Source organism: Pseudophryne corroboree, chromosome 1 (genome assembly GCF_028390025.1).
Source record: "Pseudophryne corroboree isolate aPseCor3 chromosome 1, aPseCor3.hap2, whole genome shotgun sequence".
Lineage (NCBI taxonomy): Eukaryota > Metazoa > Chordata > Amphibia > Anura > Myobatrachidae > Pseudophryne > Pseudophryne corroboree.
In genome coordinates, this window is record NC_086444.1 from 1,024,048,182 (window position 1) to 1,024,068,677 (window position 20,496).

General features: G+C 45.1%; 1 protein-coding gene across 15 annotated transcripts in view; it reads left to right on the forward strand.

The window, feature by feature from the left end:
• The window catches only part of TENM3 (teneurin transmembrane protein 3), a 1,613,133-nt gene that overhangs the window by 1,409,898 nt on the left and 182,739 nt on the right, over window positions 1-20,496 (forward strand). For 9 of the 15 annotated variants that reach the window (XM_063920671.1, XM_063920672.1, XM_063920674.1 and 6 more), the window contains 3 exons: window positions 2,045-2,071; window positions 11,957-11,974; window positions 12,881-13,027. In XM_063920671.1, the coding sequence (XP_063776741.1) occupies window positions 2,045-2,071; window positions 11,957-11,974; window positions 12,881-13,027 (192 nt within the window). The remainder of the gene's footprint in view (window positions 1-2,044; window positions 2,072-11,956; window positions 11,975-12,880; window positions 13,028-20,496) is intronic. The other 6 variants (XM_063920675.1, XM_063920676.1, XM_063920682.1 and 3 more) reach the window with 2 other exon arrangements.

Here is a 20,496-nt window from a genome sequence, read left to right on the forward strand (position 1 = left end):
TTTACATAAGGCAGCTCAGAAAGTGAGTTGAGAAAATATGTCCTAATGTGCTGTACTGTAAGACATCGCCAAGTGTCCCAGATGTAACGGCTTTATTTCTAAAAAGAAAAATCAGTTTTTCTTGTAGGACGGTCTTGTGTTTGAGCTATAATTTCATTTAAAATAAGATAAAGTTGACAGTTAACATAAAGAATTATGAAGGTGGACATAGGATTAAATGGCCTGATTCAGAGGTGGACGATAGTCCGATGTTTGCAGATATGAGAATTTTGAGTCTCACTGCGCATGCATCCGATGGATTACTGTTGGCGAATGCAGGGCCGATTTGTACGCAGTGTGGTTGACAATAACGGAAGGGGTGTGTGAGTAAAACGCAAGCATTTCACGACCGTTTCAGGGGTGTATCTCAGCCTGTGACTGCATCTGTGTATGCAGTGGAAACGGCTCCAGCAGCTTACTTCCGATGGACATTATAAGGGTTGCTCAGATTAACGATGGTGCAACCAATGTGCATCTGATGATGCGTTTTTGTACACAAATTACGGATTTGAGACACCGCGGCTCCGACATTTGCATATTTTCAGCATACAGAATTGCAGTCACGACTGGATATGCACCTCTGAATCAAGTCCATCTGGTTCTCCTGCAGACGCACAGGGCTTGGTGGTAAGGGTAGAGAATATGTTTCTGGACAAATGTTTGAGAAATGCCCTGTACATCTGCTGCTGCATTCATATATCTGGTTTATTTGTGCGTACACCTTACATTAGTTCTTTGTGTGTTTGTGTGTATCAGTATGTGTGTGTAAATTAACATTTATTTCTTTGTGTTTGTACATATTACAGTATGTAAATATATATGTATTTGTTCTTAACGTACATAAAGCATTACCAACTATTAGAAGCATACATTGATTGTAGTGCGTCTTAGGCTACTTCTTCCAAGGACTATTGTGTAATAGTGACAGACCGTTCTTCTAACCCCCAAAGTGCATTACTCTGAGCACGTCACCTAGAGATAGGGGATGCAGCCACTTGTTTCTGCGCGCTAACACAATGTACAGTACATCTATACAAGTACAGCCTATTCATGCATGGCAAATTACTGGCATCTTTGAGGCAGAGGGGGCCTTATGCCTCAATTATTCCACTGGAAGCAAGTCAATGGAACCAGTTGAGTGTCTCATGTAACCTTGTGAATTGATAGGCTACGTTCTCATGCATAACGGTTCAGTCTACAATATTATGCCACCATTTCATATACACAAGGGACCTGATACAAAATTGAACGCAAGTTGGCAGTAATTGCTCCCTCATTGCATGCACAGAAATACATATATTCGCCCATATGTACTGTACTAAGCACCTCTGTGGACGGACAATCCCTAGCCACGAGCATAGTTTCATAGCCGTTGCCATTATCAGTGCACACTTACACCAATGTTAACTCAAGTGCAGTATATCCATCTTCCCAGGTGCAAATTATACATGCACATGACATTGCATCGTCCGCAGCTCAGTCACTATGTCTTCTCTGAACTTTACCTTCATATAAACTCCCAATTACATCCCACCAGCCACAAGTGGACATACTGTATGTTAGGTTTGCGCACGTCTGTCCCTAGTTGTAATTGTTTACACTAAGTTTTAGAGCATGTACAGTGTGAAAACACTCAATATACAGGTATTCTCTGCAAATGGGCTTGCGTTCAACTCTGCGCGGCATGTATAGGTCAGTACTACTTCTACATACTGCATATCAGTGACTGTGATATGTATATATGAGTTGCCCCCATGTTATTAAAGCGAGGGCATCAGAGTTAAACTACCCTAAAGTGGCATGAAATGTAGATTCCAGTACAGGGAATTAATATCCGCTCTGTACAGAGTTGGCATTTGCTGGTTTGGAGGTCTCATCTCTTAATCTCTGATCTAATATTCCCTGTACTAGCCTGCCTCAGATGCTCTTTATTTCTGCATGTCATTTCTAACCGTTACTGTCCTGAAATGTCTGTCTTGTTCTTTTCCCCTCTCAATTTCACAAGCTCACTATTTGGATAAGATAGTTAAAGGTACTGTATTATTTCTACTTATTTAACCTTAACGAATTGGAGTACATATACAGCTATATTTACCCCAATTTCTATGTGTCAAACACTCTCCAGCCAAATCCCATTAACATGAATCCCCACCCTCCTCTCCTCAATCTGACCAATGCTATGTGTGTGTGTGCATTATTACATGTAGAGCATTTGCTGATTTTTGTTTTGTAGAGTTTTGGTTTTTCTTTGTGTTAATTCTTGATATTTCTAAACGCATTAATTCTGCTGGCTCTAGAGGGGATGCAAACATTTTATTTTTTTATTTTTGTTAAAATGTTTTTGCCCCATGACTGCTCCTGCAGAGCTTTCAAAAATCATTTCCAGATTAGGTTAAATCTGACGCATGACAGGGAAGTGTCACCACGTTGGAATATGCTGTAGCTAATCTATGAAAGATATGTAAATGTCAGCTAATTATCTACACCTATGTGTTTACTCTGAAATCAGAATTCTTTTTTCAAAACGTTTGCTGTGCTCTGAAAAATTCAAGCTTCATTATTCATCACGATAACTTATTTTCCCTGCATTGTGTTTCTCTTCCTACTGTTATGTATATAAAAAAAATATGCATGCCCTTAAAATTTTAAAAAGTTCTTAATTTTCTGTTTACTGAATTATTTAAAAATGTTTGCTGGGTATAATTTCCCAGTCATTAAACCGTACTAGCTGTGTTTATGTGAGTAACGTACCCCTTCCTCCCCCCTGCACATCAGCTTTCTCAATCAGATAAATAAATTATAATATGTCCGGCTATTTTATTTTTTATACTTTATGCCCCTTTTATTTATGTTAAACTTACTTTACTTACCAAATATATTCTGGTATGATTTCTGCTTTAATTACCATCCATTCCTTTTTGTCCAATGCAGACAATTCCATTTAGTTCCAATCCAATTCACCTTCAAATTCTGTAAGCCTATCAGAGAGAGAGAGAGGAAGAATCTGTATCTGGAAGGAGTGCCCATTACCACTTATATTAGAATGTACTTAAATCAGTAAACGGAAAGAAACATAAAATAGTTTTTATTTTTAATTCCCTTAAGTGCATTTTTTTTTTGTATTTAGATTTCCTTTCATTATGTTTACTTTAATATATTATTAATCGTATATATTTATTTTTTAGATTTGTAGATAATATACTAAAAGACGGTAAAATAAAAAAAATAAAAAAAACTATTGGAAAGTCGCTAGGCTTTCTCTGGTTTAGTAAAATAATGATGCTTATCCAGAGGCTATTTTAGTGCAATATTTCATTTCTAAAAGGAAAAGGGAGCATTGAGTTTTGGCTTTCATTTTTGTCGGTGATGGCCGTGGCCCCGTTGCTGTGTATAGATTCAAAAATCTGGTAAATGTATCATTTTGTATATTGTATAAATTAGCAACTTAAAATCTTAAAACTAAAGTTATAGTTTGTTTTTTCACTGCCCCACTAAAAAATCAATCTGTCTCCTCCTAAAATGGAATTTTGCACTGGAATAGCTTCCAATAAATATAGCACCACCAGTGCTGTTAAAAGGAATATTTTGTCATTGATTTGAAATCATATTTCTCTAACGTCCTAGTGGATGCTGGGAACTCCGTAAGGACCATGGGGAATAGCGGGCTCCGAAGGAGGCTGGGCACTCTAGAAAGATTTAGGACTACCTGGTGTGCACTGGCTCCTCCCACTATGACCCTCCTCCAAGCCTCAGTTAGATTTCGTGCCCGGCCGAGGTTGGATGCACACTAGGGGCTCTCCTGAGCCCTTAGAAAGAAAGTATAGTTTTAGGTTTTTTATTTTCAGTGAGACCTGCTGGCAACAGGCTCACTGCAGCGAGAGACTAAGGGGAGAAGAAGCGAACTCGCCTGCTTGCAGCCGGATTGGGCTTCTTAGGCTACTGGACATCATTAGCTCCAGAGGGATCGACTGCAGGCCCAGTCCTTGGTGTTCGGTCCCGGAGCCGCGCCGCCGTCCCCCTTACAGAGCCAGAAGCAAGAAGAGGTCCGGAAAAACGGCGGCAGAAGACATCAGTCTTCACCAAGGTAGCGCACAGCACTGCAGCTGTGCGCCATTGCTCCTCATGCACACTTCACACTCCGGTCACTGAGGGTGCAGGGCGCTTGGGGGGGGGGGGGCGCCCTGAGCTGCAATAAAAACACCTTGGCTGGCAAAAATACCACAATATATAGCCCTAGAGGCTATATATGTGGTAAATTCCCCTGCCAGAATCCAGAAAAAAGCGGGAGAATAGGCCGCGGAAAAGGGGCGGAGCTATCTCCCTCAGACACACTGGCGCCATTTCTCCTTCACAGATCCGCTGGAAGGAAGCTCCCTGGCTCTCCCCTGCAGTCTACACTTCAGAACAGGGTAAAAACAGAGAGGGGGGGCACTAAATTTGGGCGCAATACATATATAATATAAAAAGCAGCTATAGGGGACATAACTCAGTTAGTCCCTGCATTATATAGCGCTCTGGTGTGTGCTGGCATACTCTCACTCTGTCCCCCCAAAGGGCTTTTGTGGGTCCTGTCCTCATTCGGAGCATTCCTTGTGTGTGTGCGGTGTGTCGGTACGGCTGTGTCGACATGTTTGATGAGGATAATGATGTGGAGGCGGAGCAGATGCCTTTAGAAGGGATGTCACCCCCTGCGGGGCAGACACCTGAGTGGATGGGCTTATGGAAAGTAATGAGTGCACGTATAGACTCCTTATATAAGAAAATCGACGACATGCCAAATGTGGGACAGCCGACTTCTCAGCTCGTGCCTGCCCAGGCGTCGCATGGGTCGTCAGGGGCTCTAAAACGCCCGCTACCTCAAGCAGACCCAGATGTCGACACTGATACTGACACCAGTGTCGACGACGATGAGTCAAACCTGATGCCCACTAAGGCCATTCACTGTATGATTAAGGCAATGAAAGAGGTGTTAAACATTTCTGATATAACTACTGGTACCACTAAAAAGGGTATTATGTTTGGAGAGAAAAAACTACCCGTAGTTTTTCCCCCATCAGATGAATTAAATGAAGTGTGTGAAGAAGCGTGGGCTTTCCCTGATAAAAAATTGGTAATTCCTAAGAAGGTACTAATGGCGTTCCCTTTCCCGCCAGAGGATAGGTCACGTTAAGAAACACCCCCTAGAGTGGATAAAGCGCTCACACGTTTGTCTAAAAAGGTGGCACTACCGTCTCCGGATACGGCCGCCCTCAAGGAACCTGCTGATAGAAAGCAGGAGGCGATCCTGAAGTCTGTATATACACACACAGGCATTATACTTAGGCCAGCTATTGCGTCAGCTTGGATGTGCAGTGCTGCCGCTGCTTGGTCAGATAAACTGTCAGAAAATATTGACACATTAGACAGAGACACGATCCTGTTAACCATAGACCATATAAAAGACTCAGTCTTATATATGAGAGATGCACAGAGGGAAATCTGCCGACTGGCATCTAAAGTAAGTGCATTGTCCATTTCTGCTAGGAGAGGCTTATGGACTCGCCAGTGGACAGGAGATGCAGATTCTAAAAAGCACATGGAAGTGTTGCCATATAAGGGTGAGGAATTATTTGGGGATGGTCTCTCGGACCTAGTTTCCACAGCAACGTCTGGGAAGTCAGCATTTTTACCCCATGTCCCCTCACAGCCTAAGAAGGCGCCGTTTTATCAGGTTCAGTCCTTTCGGACCCAAAAAAACAGGCGTGGAAAAGGCGGGTCTTTTCTGTCCAGAGGCAGAGGTAGGGGAAAAAGGCTGCAACAAACAGCAGGTTCCCAGGAGCAAAAGTCCTCCCCCGCTTCCTCTTCCAAGTCCGCCGCATGACGGTGGGGCTCCACAGGCGGAGCCAGGTACGGTGGGGGGTCGCCTCAAAAATTTCAGCGATCAGTGGGTTCGCTCACAGGTGGATCCCTGGATCCTGCAAATAGTATCTCAGGGGTACAAGCTGGAATTCGAGGCGTCCCCACCCCACCGGTTCCTAAAATCTGCCTTGCCAATTGCTCCCTCAGACAGGGAGGCGGTGCTAACGGCAATTCATAAGCTGTATTCTCAGCAGGTGATAATCAAGGTACCCCTACTTCAACAAGGCCGGGGTTATTATTCCACACTATTTGTGGTACCGAAACCGGACGGTTCGGTGAGACCCATTCTAAATTTGAAATCCTTGAACACATACATAAAGAAATTCAAGTTCAAGATGGAATCGCTCAGGGCAGTTATTGCAACCCTGGACGAGGGGGATTACATGGTATCCCTGGACATCAAGTATGCTTACTTGCATGTCCCCATTTACCATCCTCACCAGGAGTACCTCAGATTTGTGGTACAGGATTGCCATTACCAATTCCAGACGCTGCCGTTTGGACTGTCCACGGCACCGAGGGTATTTACCAAGGTTATGGCGGAAATGATGATACTCCTTCGAAGAAAGGGAGTTTTAATTATCCCGTACTTGGACGATCTCCTAATAAAAGCGAGGTCCAAGGAACAGTTGTTGGTGGGAGTAGCACTATCCCAGGAAGTGCTGCACCAGCACGGCTGGATTCTGAATATCCCAAAGTCACAGCTGGTTCCGACGACACGGTTACTGTTCCTGGGTATGATTCTGGATACAGTCCAGAGAAAAGTGTTTCTCCCGGAGGAGAAAGCCAGGGAGTTGTCATCTCTAGTCAGAGACCTCCTGAAACCAAAACAGGTATCAGTGCATCACTGCACGCGGGTCCTGGGAAAGATGGTGGCTTCTTACGAAGCAATTCCCTTCGGCAGGTTCCATGCCAGAATCTTTCAGTGGGACCTGTTGGACCAGTGGTCCGGATCGCATCTTCAGATGCATCGCTTAATAACCCTGTCTCCAAGAACCAGGGTGTCTCTACTGTGGTGGCTGCAGAGTGCTCATCTTCTAGAGGGCCGCAGGTTCGGCATACAGGACTGGGTCCTGGTGACCACGGATGCCAGCCTTCGAGGCTGGGGGGCAGTCACACAGGGAAGAAACTTCCAAGGACTATGGTCGAGTCAGGAGACTTCCCTTCACATAAATATTCTGGAACTAAGGGCCGTCTACAATGCCCTAAGTCAAGCAAAATCCCTGCTCCTACACCAGCCGGTGCTGATCCAGTCAGACAACATCACGGCAGTCGCCCATGTAAATCGACAGGGCGGCACAAGAAGCAGGATGGCGATGGCAGAAGCCACAAAAATTCTCAGATGGGCGGAGAATCATGTACTAGCACTGTCAGCAGTGTTCATTCCGGGAGTGGACAACTGGGAAGCAGACTTCCTCAGCAGACACGACCTCCACCCGGGGGAGTGGGGACTTCACCCAGAAGTCTTCCAGATGCTGGTAAACCGTTGGGAAAAACCACAGGTGGACATGATGGCGTCCCGTCTCAACAAAAAGTTAAAAAAAATATTGCGCCAGGTCAAGGGACCCTCAGGCGATAGCTGTGGACGCTCTAGTAACACCGTGGGTGTACCAGTCGGTTTATGTGTTCCCTACTCTGCCTCTCATTCCAAAGGTATTGAGAATAATAAGAAAGCGAGGAGTAAACACAATTCTCGTGGTTCCGGATTGGCCAAGACGAGCGTGGTACCCGGAACTTCAAGAGATGCTCTCAGAGGACCCGTGGCCTCTACCGCTCAGACAGGACCTGCTACAGCAGGGGCCCTGTCTGTTCCAAGACTTACCGCGGCTGCGTTTGACGGCATGGCGGTTGAACACCGGATCCTAAAGGAAAAGGGTTTTCCGGAAGAAGTCATTCCTACGCTTATTAAGGCCAGGAAAGATGTTACGGCAACGCATTATCACCGCATATGGCGAAAATATGTTGCATGGTGCGAGGCCAATAAGGCCCCAACAGAGGAATTTCAACTAGGTCGATTTCTGCATTTCCTGCAAGCAGGAGTGGATATGGGCCTAAAACTAGGCTCCATTAAAGTACAGATCTCGGCTCTGTCGATTTTCTTTCAAAAAGAACTAGCTTCAGTACCTGAAGTTCAGACTTTTGTAAAAGGAGTGCTGCATATTCAGCCCCTGTTTGTGCCTCCAATGGCACCTTGGGATCTCAACATGATGTTGAGTTTCTTAAAATCACATTGGTTTGAGCCACTAAAAACCGTGGATCTGAAATATCTCACGTGGAAAGTGGTCATGTTATTAGCCTTGGCTTCAGCCAGGCGAGTGTCAGAATTGGCGGCTTTATTATGTAAAAGCCCTTATCTGATTTTCCATATGGATAGGGCAGAGTTGAGGACTCGTCCCCAATTTCTCCCTAAGGTGGTGTCAGCGTTTCACCTCAACCAGCCTATTGTGATGCCGGCGGCTACTAGTGAATTGGAGGACTCCAAGTTGCTAGACGTTGTCAGGGCCCTGAAAATATATGTTTCCAGGACGGCTGGAGTCAGAAAATCTGACTCGCTGTTTATCCTGTATGCACCCAACAAGTTGGGTGCTCCTGCTTCTAAGCAGTCTATTGCTCGCTGGATTTGTAGTACAATTCAGCTTGCACATTCTGTGGCAGGCATGCCACAGCCAAAATCTGTAAAGGCCCATTCCACAAGGAAGGTGGGCTCATATTGGGCGGCTGCCCGAGGGGTCTCGGCTTTACAACTTTGCCGAGCAGCTACTTGGTCAGGGGCAAATACGTTTGCAAAATTCTACAAATTTGATACCCTGGCTGAGGAGGACCTGGAGTTCTCTCATTCGGTGCTACAGAGTCATCCGCACTCTCCCGCCCGTTTGGGAGCTTTGGTATAATCCCCATGGTCCTTACGGAGTTCCCAGCATCCACTAGGACGTTAGAGAAAATAAGAATTTACTCACCGGTAATTCTATTTCTCGTAGTCCGTAGTGGATGCTGGGCGCCCATCCCAAGTGCGGATTGTCTGCAATACTTGTAAATAGTTATTGTTAACAAAAGGGTTATTGTTGAGCCATCTGTTGAGAGGCTCAGTTGTTTTCATACTGTCAAACTGGATATTGTATCACGAGTTGTACGGTGTGATTGGTGTGGCTGGTAAGAATCTTACCCGGGATTCTAAATCCTTCCTTATTATGTCTGCTCGTCCGGGCACGGTGTCCTAACTGAGGCTTGGAGGAGGGTCATAGTGGGAGGAGCCAGTGCACACCAGGTAGTCCTAAATCTTTCTAGAGTGCCCAGCCTCCTTCGGAGCCCGCTATTCCCCATGGTCCTTACGGAGTTCCCAGCATCCACTACGGACTACGAGAAATAGAATTACCGATGAGTAAATTCTTATTTTTGCCGTTGGCTGTATGCACTGGTCCAAAAACATACAGACAATTACCATACCATGCGTGATCACTGATGCTTAATAAATTAAATTATCCCTGCCATAAAAAAAAATAATAATACAGATCGCTGTATAAACCACCTAGGTCCATTGATTTCCTTAGCTTACTAGACACTACCAATTGGTTTAATAGCTGGGAGGCAAATTGAATGTGCTCGCCCACCACCATTTTATGTCTGTTTAATACTATTCTTTTATTCAGTTTAAATGTGATCATGGTGCAGTAGTTTTAACAGATCTTAGGCAATGCTTCCAAAGTCACTTTGGCAAGGTGCAATGCAAGTTGAAGGCAGCCATCTTTAAACATGGCAAGAATATAAGCGCATCCTTTCATGGGATATAGAGGCATTCTTCTAAAATGGGGTTACGTACAGTCCTGTTTGATTGCAGCAATAAAAAAAGTAAACTAAAGCTAAAACAACAGCTTATGTTGATATTAGAGATACCAGCAGGTAAGTGGACACATTTGCAAGGCATTTATCATTTACTTCTGCAGAAAGACACTGTTTTGACAAATGTCTTTTACCAAATTAACGGTCCAATTTGAGCTAGTCTTAAAACAGTATTTCATCATCTCGTTAAAGATGGCCGCCATGAAATAATATCTTGGAGCTGCTCTACCCTCTGCATCGCTCTTTCCCTAATTTAAATGTGTCCCATGTGTGCATGTTTCCCAAGAATTGCCATTGTGTCTTTTGTTGCTGTATGATTTTTCAATTTTCAGTTCCATTTAAAAAAAAAAGTGAAACAGGCCAAAATTTCTGTGCCAAAATAGTGTTGAATGGGTGAGCACTTTCACTTTAATGCATTTCTAATACACCTTTAAAAATGTCAGTGCTATAATTTCCCCATTAATGTGACATTGACCTACAACACATGTTATGTCCCCCACTGAACAGGTTAAATAAGACAGCAGCCCTCTTGTCTCTGAAAGTCCTAATTATAGGAAACGGAGCCCATTAGAACATTTTGTATCAAGTTATGCAGGGATAAAAGTCAATTAGGAACCACACTTTAAGGAAGAAATAAAAAAAGCAACGGGCACAGTTAGCTTTATAAAGTACCTTGCCCTAAAAATTGCTCGCTAAGCACATTCTGCCCTCCAATTTGCAGAGATAACTTTGCTAATAATTAGACTGAAGTCAGGGAGACATAATATCCTTGTTAATAACTGGCAGGCGGGGGTTTATATTGTTAGCAAAATTAAATCAAGCGCTTTCCTTTGCTTTTAACAACTGAAAACCAACCATGTTACTATTAATTAAAAAGATTTAAAATGAGTTTACACTGTACAAATTAAATGTATGTGAGGGAAGTATAAATATATTTCATATACTGTGCACAAAGTGGATAATATCAACATGTTCTTTAGGGATTAATATGATATACAGGCAGCCGGGATGCCGGCCGTCGGTATACCGACAGCGGCATCCTGGCCGTCAGTATGCCGGCAGGGTGGTGAGCGCAGAGTCCCCTTGCGGGCTTACTGCCCTTGCCGCGCTGCAGGCTCGGTGGCGAGCTGCACTCGCAACAGGTTCTATTCTCACTCTATGAGTGCCGTGGACATCGGGATCCCAACAGCCGGAAAATTAACTGCATCCCGTTCATTATATGAAAATTATCTTAACAGTTTTGCAATAACATATATATTACTACATAAAACCTTTGTACCTATACTCCCATGTATTGTGCTACATGAAGCTTTAGCGCTACAGTAAAAGTAACGCAAACAGTTTCCAGGAGGCAGCCAGCTATCCTATTATTACATGCACGTCTGATGCTATAGCCTACTAACTAATAGAAGTTTTGCTAATAGTCAATTAGAAGTTTCACCAGATTTCCATTTTAAAAACATGGAGCGTTGAAAAAAAAAATTATTAGATATTTTATTATGTTATTTATTTATTTTAAAATCCGCCTAGTGTGTGAAATGCTTCCGTTTTGTTATCTGTGCCATGGCATTCGCCGTGAAGACTGCTTTTGTGCACCTTTGTTGTGACCAGTCCAGTATGCGCACTATACACACTCCAGATCTCCAGCTCCGCCTTACACGTGGTTGCGTGCTATTAAATATTTTCTTACCGTTCCCATGTCCTCAGCCAGCCTGCGCATACAGTAGGGGTAAGTGTAGAGCTTGATTGCTGAAGTTGCCAGGGATTCCCTGTAAGACATGACAAGGAAATTTAGGGGACAACTCACCCTTATACATGTATAAACCAACTCCAACACATTTCACCCCTAAACCTAGTGCACAGGCATATTAAAAAAAATAAAAAAATCTATGTATTAAAATTGTTCCCATATCGGAAACCCCTGGAAGAATAGTAGATTAGTGATCTAATTTTTCTTTATCTTGACTTAAGTATTGACCATTTCAAGGTACCGGACCGAATTTTCAATGTAAAAAGTATCAAAATCACAAGAAAAAGACAAATTATTGTTCATATTTTGTTCCATTTCTTCTGAAATTTTTATATGTATTGTCATATAGACATTTGAAACCTTTTAATCCTCAGATCTATTCAATTATTGTAATTTGTTTCATAAATTTTCCCTTCTTGCTCATAAAAGCAGACAAGATAGGATATAAAGGTAAAAATGCGAAAGCCTTAGGGAGACTGTCACAAAGAAAACCTCACTTCTTGCTCTATGTCTTGAAGCACGTCACTACCGTGTTTTTGTTGAGTCTTATCAATGTCTTTTCTTGTGGTCCCTATGGTATTTCATTTTGTCCGTCCTAAGTAACCAAAACCGCACAACTCCTCCGTTAATTTGGAAATCCTGTCAGTCCTGTCCCCTCCGTTTGCAGCCTGACTCCCCCCAATGTCTGTTAGACTAGTCGCTAAGCTGCTTCACTTTATTTTTCAGCTTCCGCTTCATATGTATAAAAGGAATGTACTCTCAGCGCAAAGTACGGTCATTACTCCGTCTGGCCAGTACTTTGTGCAACGATGGACAGCACTGTAAATTCACATGAAGGCACTACCACCCTGAGACCAGATAATATGGAGGCTGTTGTCCTTCAAAATCAATACAATAAATTGTCAAATAAAATTGTTAGTCTTTTGCATAAAACATTGCTAAGATAGCTTTCTAGTCAACTGTGAGAAAACCATGTAACCTATTTTCTCACGTAGTTATAGTCAAATCTGGAATACGGCTGACAAAGTCTTGCAGAAATACTATTTACTGTCTGCTTGATCTGTAACAGTCTCGTTCTACAAGAGGAAATTCAAAAAACCTGTCATGTTATCTGGTCAGCAGGAGCATTTGCTTCCAGGCTAAATAGATCTCTGGCACTATTTGGTACGTCTAATTTGAAAGACTTCTTAAGAGTTTATGATCTGTGCAATGTGATTTGTCTTCTCTTCATGTGTTGTTACAGTGTTTACGCTTTTTATGAAGGCTTGTAAGTGTCTTACTTTTTGTTCTCCGAAGTTGAAAGCAAGTGGAATTCCCAAATCACTTGATATTTTCCTTGTGTCTGTGTCTTGGCAGAAGGTTGTCCGGGACTCTGTAACAGCAATGGAAGATGCACCCTGGACCAAAATGGATGGCACTGTGTGTGTCAACCGGGCTGGAGGGGAGCAGGCTGCGATGTAGCCATGGAGACATTGTGTGCGGACAGTAAGGACAATGAAGGAGGTAAGATGAAGCATCTTTTGTTTACATGTATTTATTTGATGGGCATGTGGCATTTTGCAAGCACACCTAAGTGCTATATGAAACTGATGGTTACAGAACTGAAACTTGCTATTTTTTCAGCTACATTTAAATCTCAGACACTGTGATGTGGCCCTCGATGACCTTATTTCTTTTTTCTTCAATTTAAAACCGATGCTTATAAACACATTTAGAACAAATGCCTCTAAGCTCCTGCATTTTTTTTCTTTCAAAGCTGTTTGTTCTTATTTTGACTTCTTTGTTCTTGACCTGCTGTATGGGGAATGTGATTGTATTGAAGCCATAGTGATGCCTGGGACTTCTTAGTGTTCTTCATAACGCATTTAAAACACCAATACGTGTGGAGAGTAATAAACCAATGGTTTTAGAAGGATATTTTGAGGTAACTGCAGATATTTAGAAAAATACAGGGAATCTTTGAAATGCTGCATGGTGCTGGATTGAAAGGAAAAACAGATACTAACTGCTAATTTACCTTACAGTGGGTACTGTGGGTGGATGCGAAACTTGAAAAGTTGCTTGGCAACAGTATATTTCACAAAGCAATTGTTTCTTTTTCCGGTATCTATGAATCACCACTTATAAAATCATAGTAAATTTCTTAAAGTAAAATCCTGTCTCTCATATCTCCCTGTGTATCTATCTTGTGGATGGTTCCACTGTTTATATTGCTTCCCTATTAGCAGCAGAATCTCCATGGCTGTTTCTCAGTGTTTTCAAGGAAACGTTTATGTCCTTGCTACGGTTCTATTCTGTCAGCTGGCAACACTTAAGCTCAGAGAACTTCTCCTTGCCTTCAGAAACCAGGACTGTGCTGGGAGCCAGGCTGAAGTGTCCATGAATCTCTAGCTGAGGTCACTCTCGGAGTCTAAGCAGCTCATTGATGAAGGCAAATGAGAAATAAACACTTCCTGTGTACATACCTCCCAACATGACCCTCTCCAGGAGGGACACAATGCTCTGCTCCTGGACTTTTCTCTTCATTTATGATTGCCATCACCTGTTTTGAACAGGTTAATGGATAAGAAAGGTGATTCAGCACAGGTCCCGGCAATCATACATTAAGAGAAAAGTCCAGGAGCAGAGCATTGTGTCCCTCCTGGAGAGGGTAATGTTGGGAGGTATGTGTGTATATTTATGCTAGAGATGTTTTTCAGGTTTTGTGTTTTGGTTTGGATCTGGATCTCCGCTCGTGTTTTGGATCTGGATGATTTAAAAAAACACACATAAAAATAGCTAAAATCACAGAATTTGGGGGTAATTTTGATCCTACGGTATTATTAACCTCATTTCCAGTCTATTCTGAACACCTCACACCTCACAATATTGTTTTTAGGCCAAAAGGTTGCACCGAGGTAGCTGGATGACTAAGCTAAGCGACACAAGTGGGCGGCACAAACACCTGGCCCATTCATGAGTGGCACTGCAGTGGCAGACAGGATGGCAGTTTTAAAAAATAGGCCCCAAACAGCACATCATGCAAAGAAAAAAAACAACAACGGTGCAAGATGGAATTGTCTTGGGCCCATACCCCACCTGTGCACATACCCCAACTGTGCATGTCCTGTTGTTTAAACAGGACATGCACAGCTTAATAAACCCATAATTTCAGCGACAGGTGGTCCCCCTGGAAAACGCTTGCCAAGTACTCTGAATCATAGTCTGCTACAAACATACCACCTCCTTCTTTGATGACTTTTCATATTATGAGAAGAGGCAAGAGGAAGAGGACAGTGTCAAGAAGGGGATTAAAAATTAGAGAGGCACACGCAATCAGGAACAACACACAGGCTTTCACCTCCACTCCTATAATGGTGTGGAACAGAAAGGACTTGAACCAAGCAAATATATAACAGTGACGTGCGGTGAGGTCAATGGCTGGGGAGGCACTGGATTCTCCAGTACATCCCTAGCAGCACAAGAACACACTTTTCAGGAACAGCATAATACGTTAGAGTACATGGAGGGTGGGCTGGTACTGCAGCCATTGTGTATATACTGTGATTACAGGGCAGCAGGGGTGTATCTACTCTTTGGAAGGATGCCATTCATCAGGGGTGCCGACGAGAGGGGCGCAGTACAGTAAACTGATAGTAGCTGCTACTGGCATGGCACCTATGCACCGTGTACTGTATGTGAGGCCAAGTAAGAGCCCGCGCTGGAGCTTAATGTACCTCAGCCCCTCCACCAGCAACGGAATGCCACGACTTGCCACCAGTGAATGGCACTGTCATTAAAGAAGACAAGGCGACACGCTCACCCATAACGTAATCCGCCAGAGGCTTCATTCCCGCCCAGCATCTCCCAGAGATGCCTCTACTGTTCCTCAATCGCTTTCCCTGGCCCGCATACACCGCTTTGAGAGGGGGAACTGTGGGTGAAGGTGTCGAGAGCACTGTATGCTGCTACCGGCTGCTTCTATGTATCGAGGGGGCTCTTTGTGCTGCAGCCAACACTTCTGGGGATTCGGTGAAAACCGGACCGGACCAGATTCCGGAACCCAGGACGAGACCTGCTCCCTGCAGCGACCCCTGCCGCTGAGGAGCTTTGTATGCGCGTTCCCGTCCGAGGGGTGGGAGTTGGGGGGCATGTCTCTAACAGGCTGGCAATGGGGACCGGGGTGACTGAGAGCGAGAGTTTATTTAATATTATTTGAGATTAAATTTAACAATAAAATCAGACCTTGGTAATACCATATAACATATATGTATGTATATATTATATATATATATATATATATAAATAAAATGAACGTTATAGTGACCACGCTTTTAAAAAATATCACAATTGGCTGTCACCACAGTAGCACAGCACCAGCATCTCCCTGTGCTGCTCCCCCCTCCCTCCCTCTGTTCGGGCACAGCAGCAGCGGGGTAGGAGGCTGTCATGTCTCCCCACACACAGCAGCACACGGACCAGTCCGCCCGTCCGCTGTGTGTGCAGGGCTGACAGTCTCTCCAGGGAGCAGCAGCTCTCGCTCTCCGTCTCCCCGGTCCCCGCTGACAGCCTGTTAGTGACACACACCCCCGGACGGGAACGCGCATATAAAGCTCCTCAGCGGCAGGGGTCGCTGCAGGGAGCAGGTCTCGTCCGGGGTTCCGGAATTTAGTCCAGACCGGTTTTCACCGAATCCCCAGCAGAGACAGGGCGGGTGAGGACGGAGGACTCTGAGAGGAGGGGAGGTGACGGTCTGGACGGGGGTGACAGGTGACGCTGGGCAGGGGCACTGAGGGATGACCACTGGGTGGAGGGGGGGGAGAGTGTGCGCAAAAAAAAGACAGTACGTTACTATTAATGATTACTTACACTACGAAGCAGGCGGCCAGCGGGACGGGTGTCCCCTTTGACCCCACCTGTCGCCGGGCCTGCCAGTGTCAGCAGGATGCCGTCACTCTACAGCTGCTGCCCAATCATAGAGACAGGGGCGTGCTTTCATATACGCTGAAAGCACGCCCCTGCTGCTCTGCGGCACTTGTACTGGTGCCGCTTTCACTGTTATTTTCCATGGCCTTTTCCAATCCTCTGGCTCCGCCCCCTAGCCGCCCCCTGCTTCTGGACTTTTACAATGGCCATCGTGCGGCACCGCTCTAGGTGCCGCAGAAATTCATTTACAAGGTATTTTCAGTGTGAAATGATTGGAGTACTATAAAGAACATACTTATGACACAGAATATGTGTCATAAGTATATTCTTTTTATTCTTTTCATCATTAATGACAGGGGAGGCACTGCCTCCCCTGCCTCCCCTGACTGCACGTCTCTGATATATAATTACCAGTGACGTGCGGCGAGGGCAGTGACTAGTGAGGCACTGGCGCCACCTCTCTCTCTCCGCCCCCCCCCCCCGGAAAAAAAAAAGCATAGGATTTCCCTTCTTTTATAAAGACCGGCACTAGGCTGAACCAGCCAGGGGGAGTAATGCCATAGCAGGGGAGACACTCGGTGTGGTGTCCCCCTGCCATAGCATTAAACACCCCCCACAAACCAGTCAGCCCAGGGTTGGAATTCCTCAGGAAGTGGGAACCCCAAAAATTTAAATGGGGTCGCCCCTCCTGAGCAACAACCAGCACCCCTGGTGGCGGTGGGTGCGGGGTTCATGGCATAATAATATTGTTCTTTACAGTTGGCCTACAGGTCCCAGCAAGCCTGCCCAAGCATGCTGGCACTTGGAGAAATACAAGTGCCAGCATGCCCGGACAATAAGGGCCCGCTGGCACCCGTAGTCCGCCTGTAAAGAAAATATTAAAATAAAAACACAACACCTGATGTTTTAATATTTTATTGTGCAGGACCTTCACCTGGGCGAGGCGGTCTTTAAGCTCTTTTGCATGGCCTCCTCCTCTTAAGGGCTTCCGGCGTCTTCGGGAGCTCTTGACTGCTCCCTCCCCGCCGCCGGACTGGCTGCCGCTACCTCGCCGTTGGCTTATATAAGCCAGTTAAGGGGGCGGGGCGATGACGCGGCGAGCCGTGATTGGCTTGTGGCGGCCATCTTGAATTAAAAAAATGACGCTGAGAGGCCATTTTTTAAATTGGAACTCGCTCTCCGTTTCCGAACTCTGCAGAGTGGCTGGCAGGGACTGGATCCTCTCTGATCCAGGTCTGCCGCCTGCCACTGTTTCCCTGCCGGGTCCCGCCACCACGATGCCCGCCGCGTTGCACCACCGATTGTGCCCGCTATCCAGTGGATCTGCTTGACCAATCACATCTGGGGGACTGACAGGGGTGTGCATTCATGTGGGCTAAATGCACGCCCCTGTCATTGAGGCACCAGTATAGGTGCCGCTTCCCCATACATTTTCAATGGCCTTTTACAGCCGATTGCTTGGCCCTGCCCCCTGCCCGCCCCCCGCTGCCGGGACTTTAATGTTAACAGCGGGAGGCACCTCTCCCGCTGCCTCCAACCCTATGATGAAGGGATTTTCTATTTGTAGGGGGGTGGGGAAATGGTTAAAATAATAAAAGAAGATATTTATAACAGACTCTGCCTCCCCTGACTGCACGTCCCTGATAATTACCACATTACTGGAAAAACTGAAAAACTAGGGGCCAAAGCCTCCAAATTTGTACCCCCTTCTCCATTTTCAGGGATTGAGATAATCTCAGATTTAATGCTGGGATGCAAATAAACTGGTGTATACCACAGGATCAAGATTGGATATTTTCCTCTCCACGGAGTCTGGAGACTTATTTTGTGAAAATCTCGTGGGTTTCTTTTTTTCCATTTTTTAATTGCATTTTTCTTTACATATTTTGTGGCAGATGCCTTATTTTCGTTTTTCACAGCTCCCAGTTGCTCGCATGTGTAAAAGCATACCTGTGTCCCAGCACTCCAGAATTTTTACAGCATACAAGACAGGGCTAGTGTACTTTTATTTTAACAACGTCACCCCAACATTTTTACAGCATACAAGACAGGGCCAGTGTACTTTTATTTTAACAACAGCACCCCAGAAATTTTACAGCATACATGCAAGGGCCAGTGTACATTGATTTTCACTGCACCCCAGATTTTTTACAGCATACAAGACAGGACCAGTGTACATTAATTTTCACAGCATACAGGAGGACAGTACCCCTGCCCGCTGTACAAAACAGTGATAGCAACACCCATGTACAGCTGCAGCACCCCTAACAGCACATGAAACACCAGTGACAGCCAGGACAGCACCTCTAACATCACAGGTACACCACAGTGACAGAAACAGCACCCCTAGAGAGCACACACTGACCCCACCCGACGCCAGCACCCACAGAGAGGTCTGTCTCCCTCACTCTCCAAGTCCGGAGGGAAAATGGCGGCGACACGCGGCTGTTTATATGGAATCCAAAACACGCAAGAATCCGACAGCGGGATGATGATGTTTTACCTCATTGTGGTTTCTGAGTCTGGCGGGAAGTCCCGAGCCGGACTCGGATTCTGTCTCAAAACGGGATGTTTGGGGGGGGGTTCGGTTTTTGGAGAACCGAACTCGCGCATCTCTAATATATGTGTGTTTTAAAATATGTTTACACTTTTATTGAAGTCGTGTTGTGGGATCTCAGATGCAATATGAATTTCAATACTCATAGGAAGATTTATCTGGTTGAAGGGTTAAATCAAAGTGGTAAACTGATCCGTATAAATGATTTGTGTGTATATGTTTTCATGTGTGTTTGTGCCACAATGATGGTGTCAGTCAGGCATTCCTAACCTCAGCCCTCAAGGCACACTAACAGTGCAGCTTTAAGTGATATCCAGGCTTTAGCACAGATGGATAAATCAAAATAACTGAGGTACTTTAGGAGTCACTGCCCACCAATAGTAAAACCACGCCTTATTCCATTCACGCACATCTTTGAAGGGTGTGGATTAAAAAATTCACAGTAATAGGTCCACTCCAGATGGTCAGCAGTCAATAGGTCAAAAGGTTGATCATTAAATGCTCAACATGTGCTTAGGTCGACATGCAAATGGTCAACACGTAAAATGTAGATACTTTTTTTTTTGTTATTTTAACCCTAACACTCCCCCTGGTGCCCTACCCTAACCTTACCCTTTTGCAGCCTAATCCTAACACTCCCACTGGTGTCTAACCATAACCTTCCCCTTCTGCAGCCTAACCCTAACCCTCCGCCAAGTGCCTAACCCTAACCATCTCCTCCGGCAGCCTAACCCTCCACCAAGTGCCTAACCCTAACCGTCCCCTCTGGCAGCCTAATCCTCCACCAAGTGCCTAACCCTAACCATCCCCTCCGGCAGCTTAACCCTATCCCTCCACCAAGTGCCTAACCCTAACCGTCCCCTCCGGCAGCCTAACCCTAACCCTCCGCCAAGTACCTAACCCTAACCATCCCCTCTGGCAGCCTAATCCTCCACCAAGTGCATGACCCTAACCGTCCCCTTCGGCAGCCTAACCCTAACCCTCCGCCAAGTACCTAACCCTAACCATCCCCTCTGGCAGCCTAATCCTCCACCAAGTGCATAACCCTAACCATCCCCTCCGGCAGCCTAACCCTCCGCCAAGTACCTAACCCTAACTCCCAACTCTATGCCTAGCCCTAAACCTAACCATAAAAATTATGAAAAATCATGAAAAACTATGTAATCAACCAAATATTTGCATGTTAACATTTCAAACCATCAAGCAATGCTTAATTGCGCAAATTATTGCAATTACGTTCCACCCCCTCTGTACCTGTACAGTAATTATCCGTAAAATCTCCTAATCCTACCCGCTTCACTAGGAAACAGGCAGGATGCGGGGGACTGCCCGAAAAATCGGGAGTGTCTCGGCACTTGCAGGAGAGTAGGGTAAGTATGTTTCAAACCTGTCGACCTATTGACTGTCGACCATCTGGTGTTGACCTATTGACTGTCCCTTTACTATCTATCTTCCATACATGGTGTGTATCACGTCCCGACTGCCAGTCACCATACTGACACCGGCATCC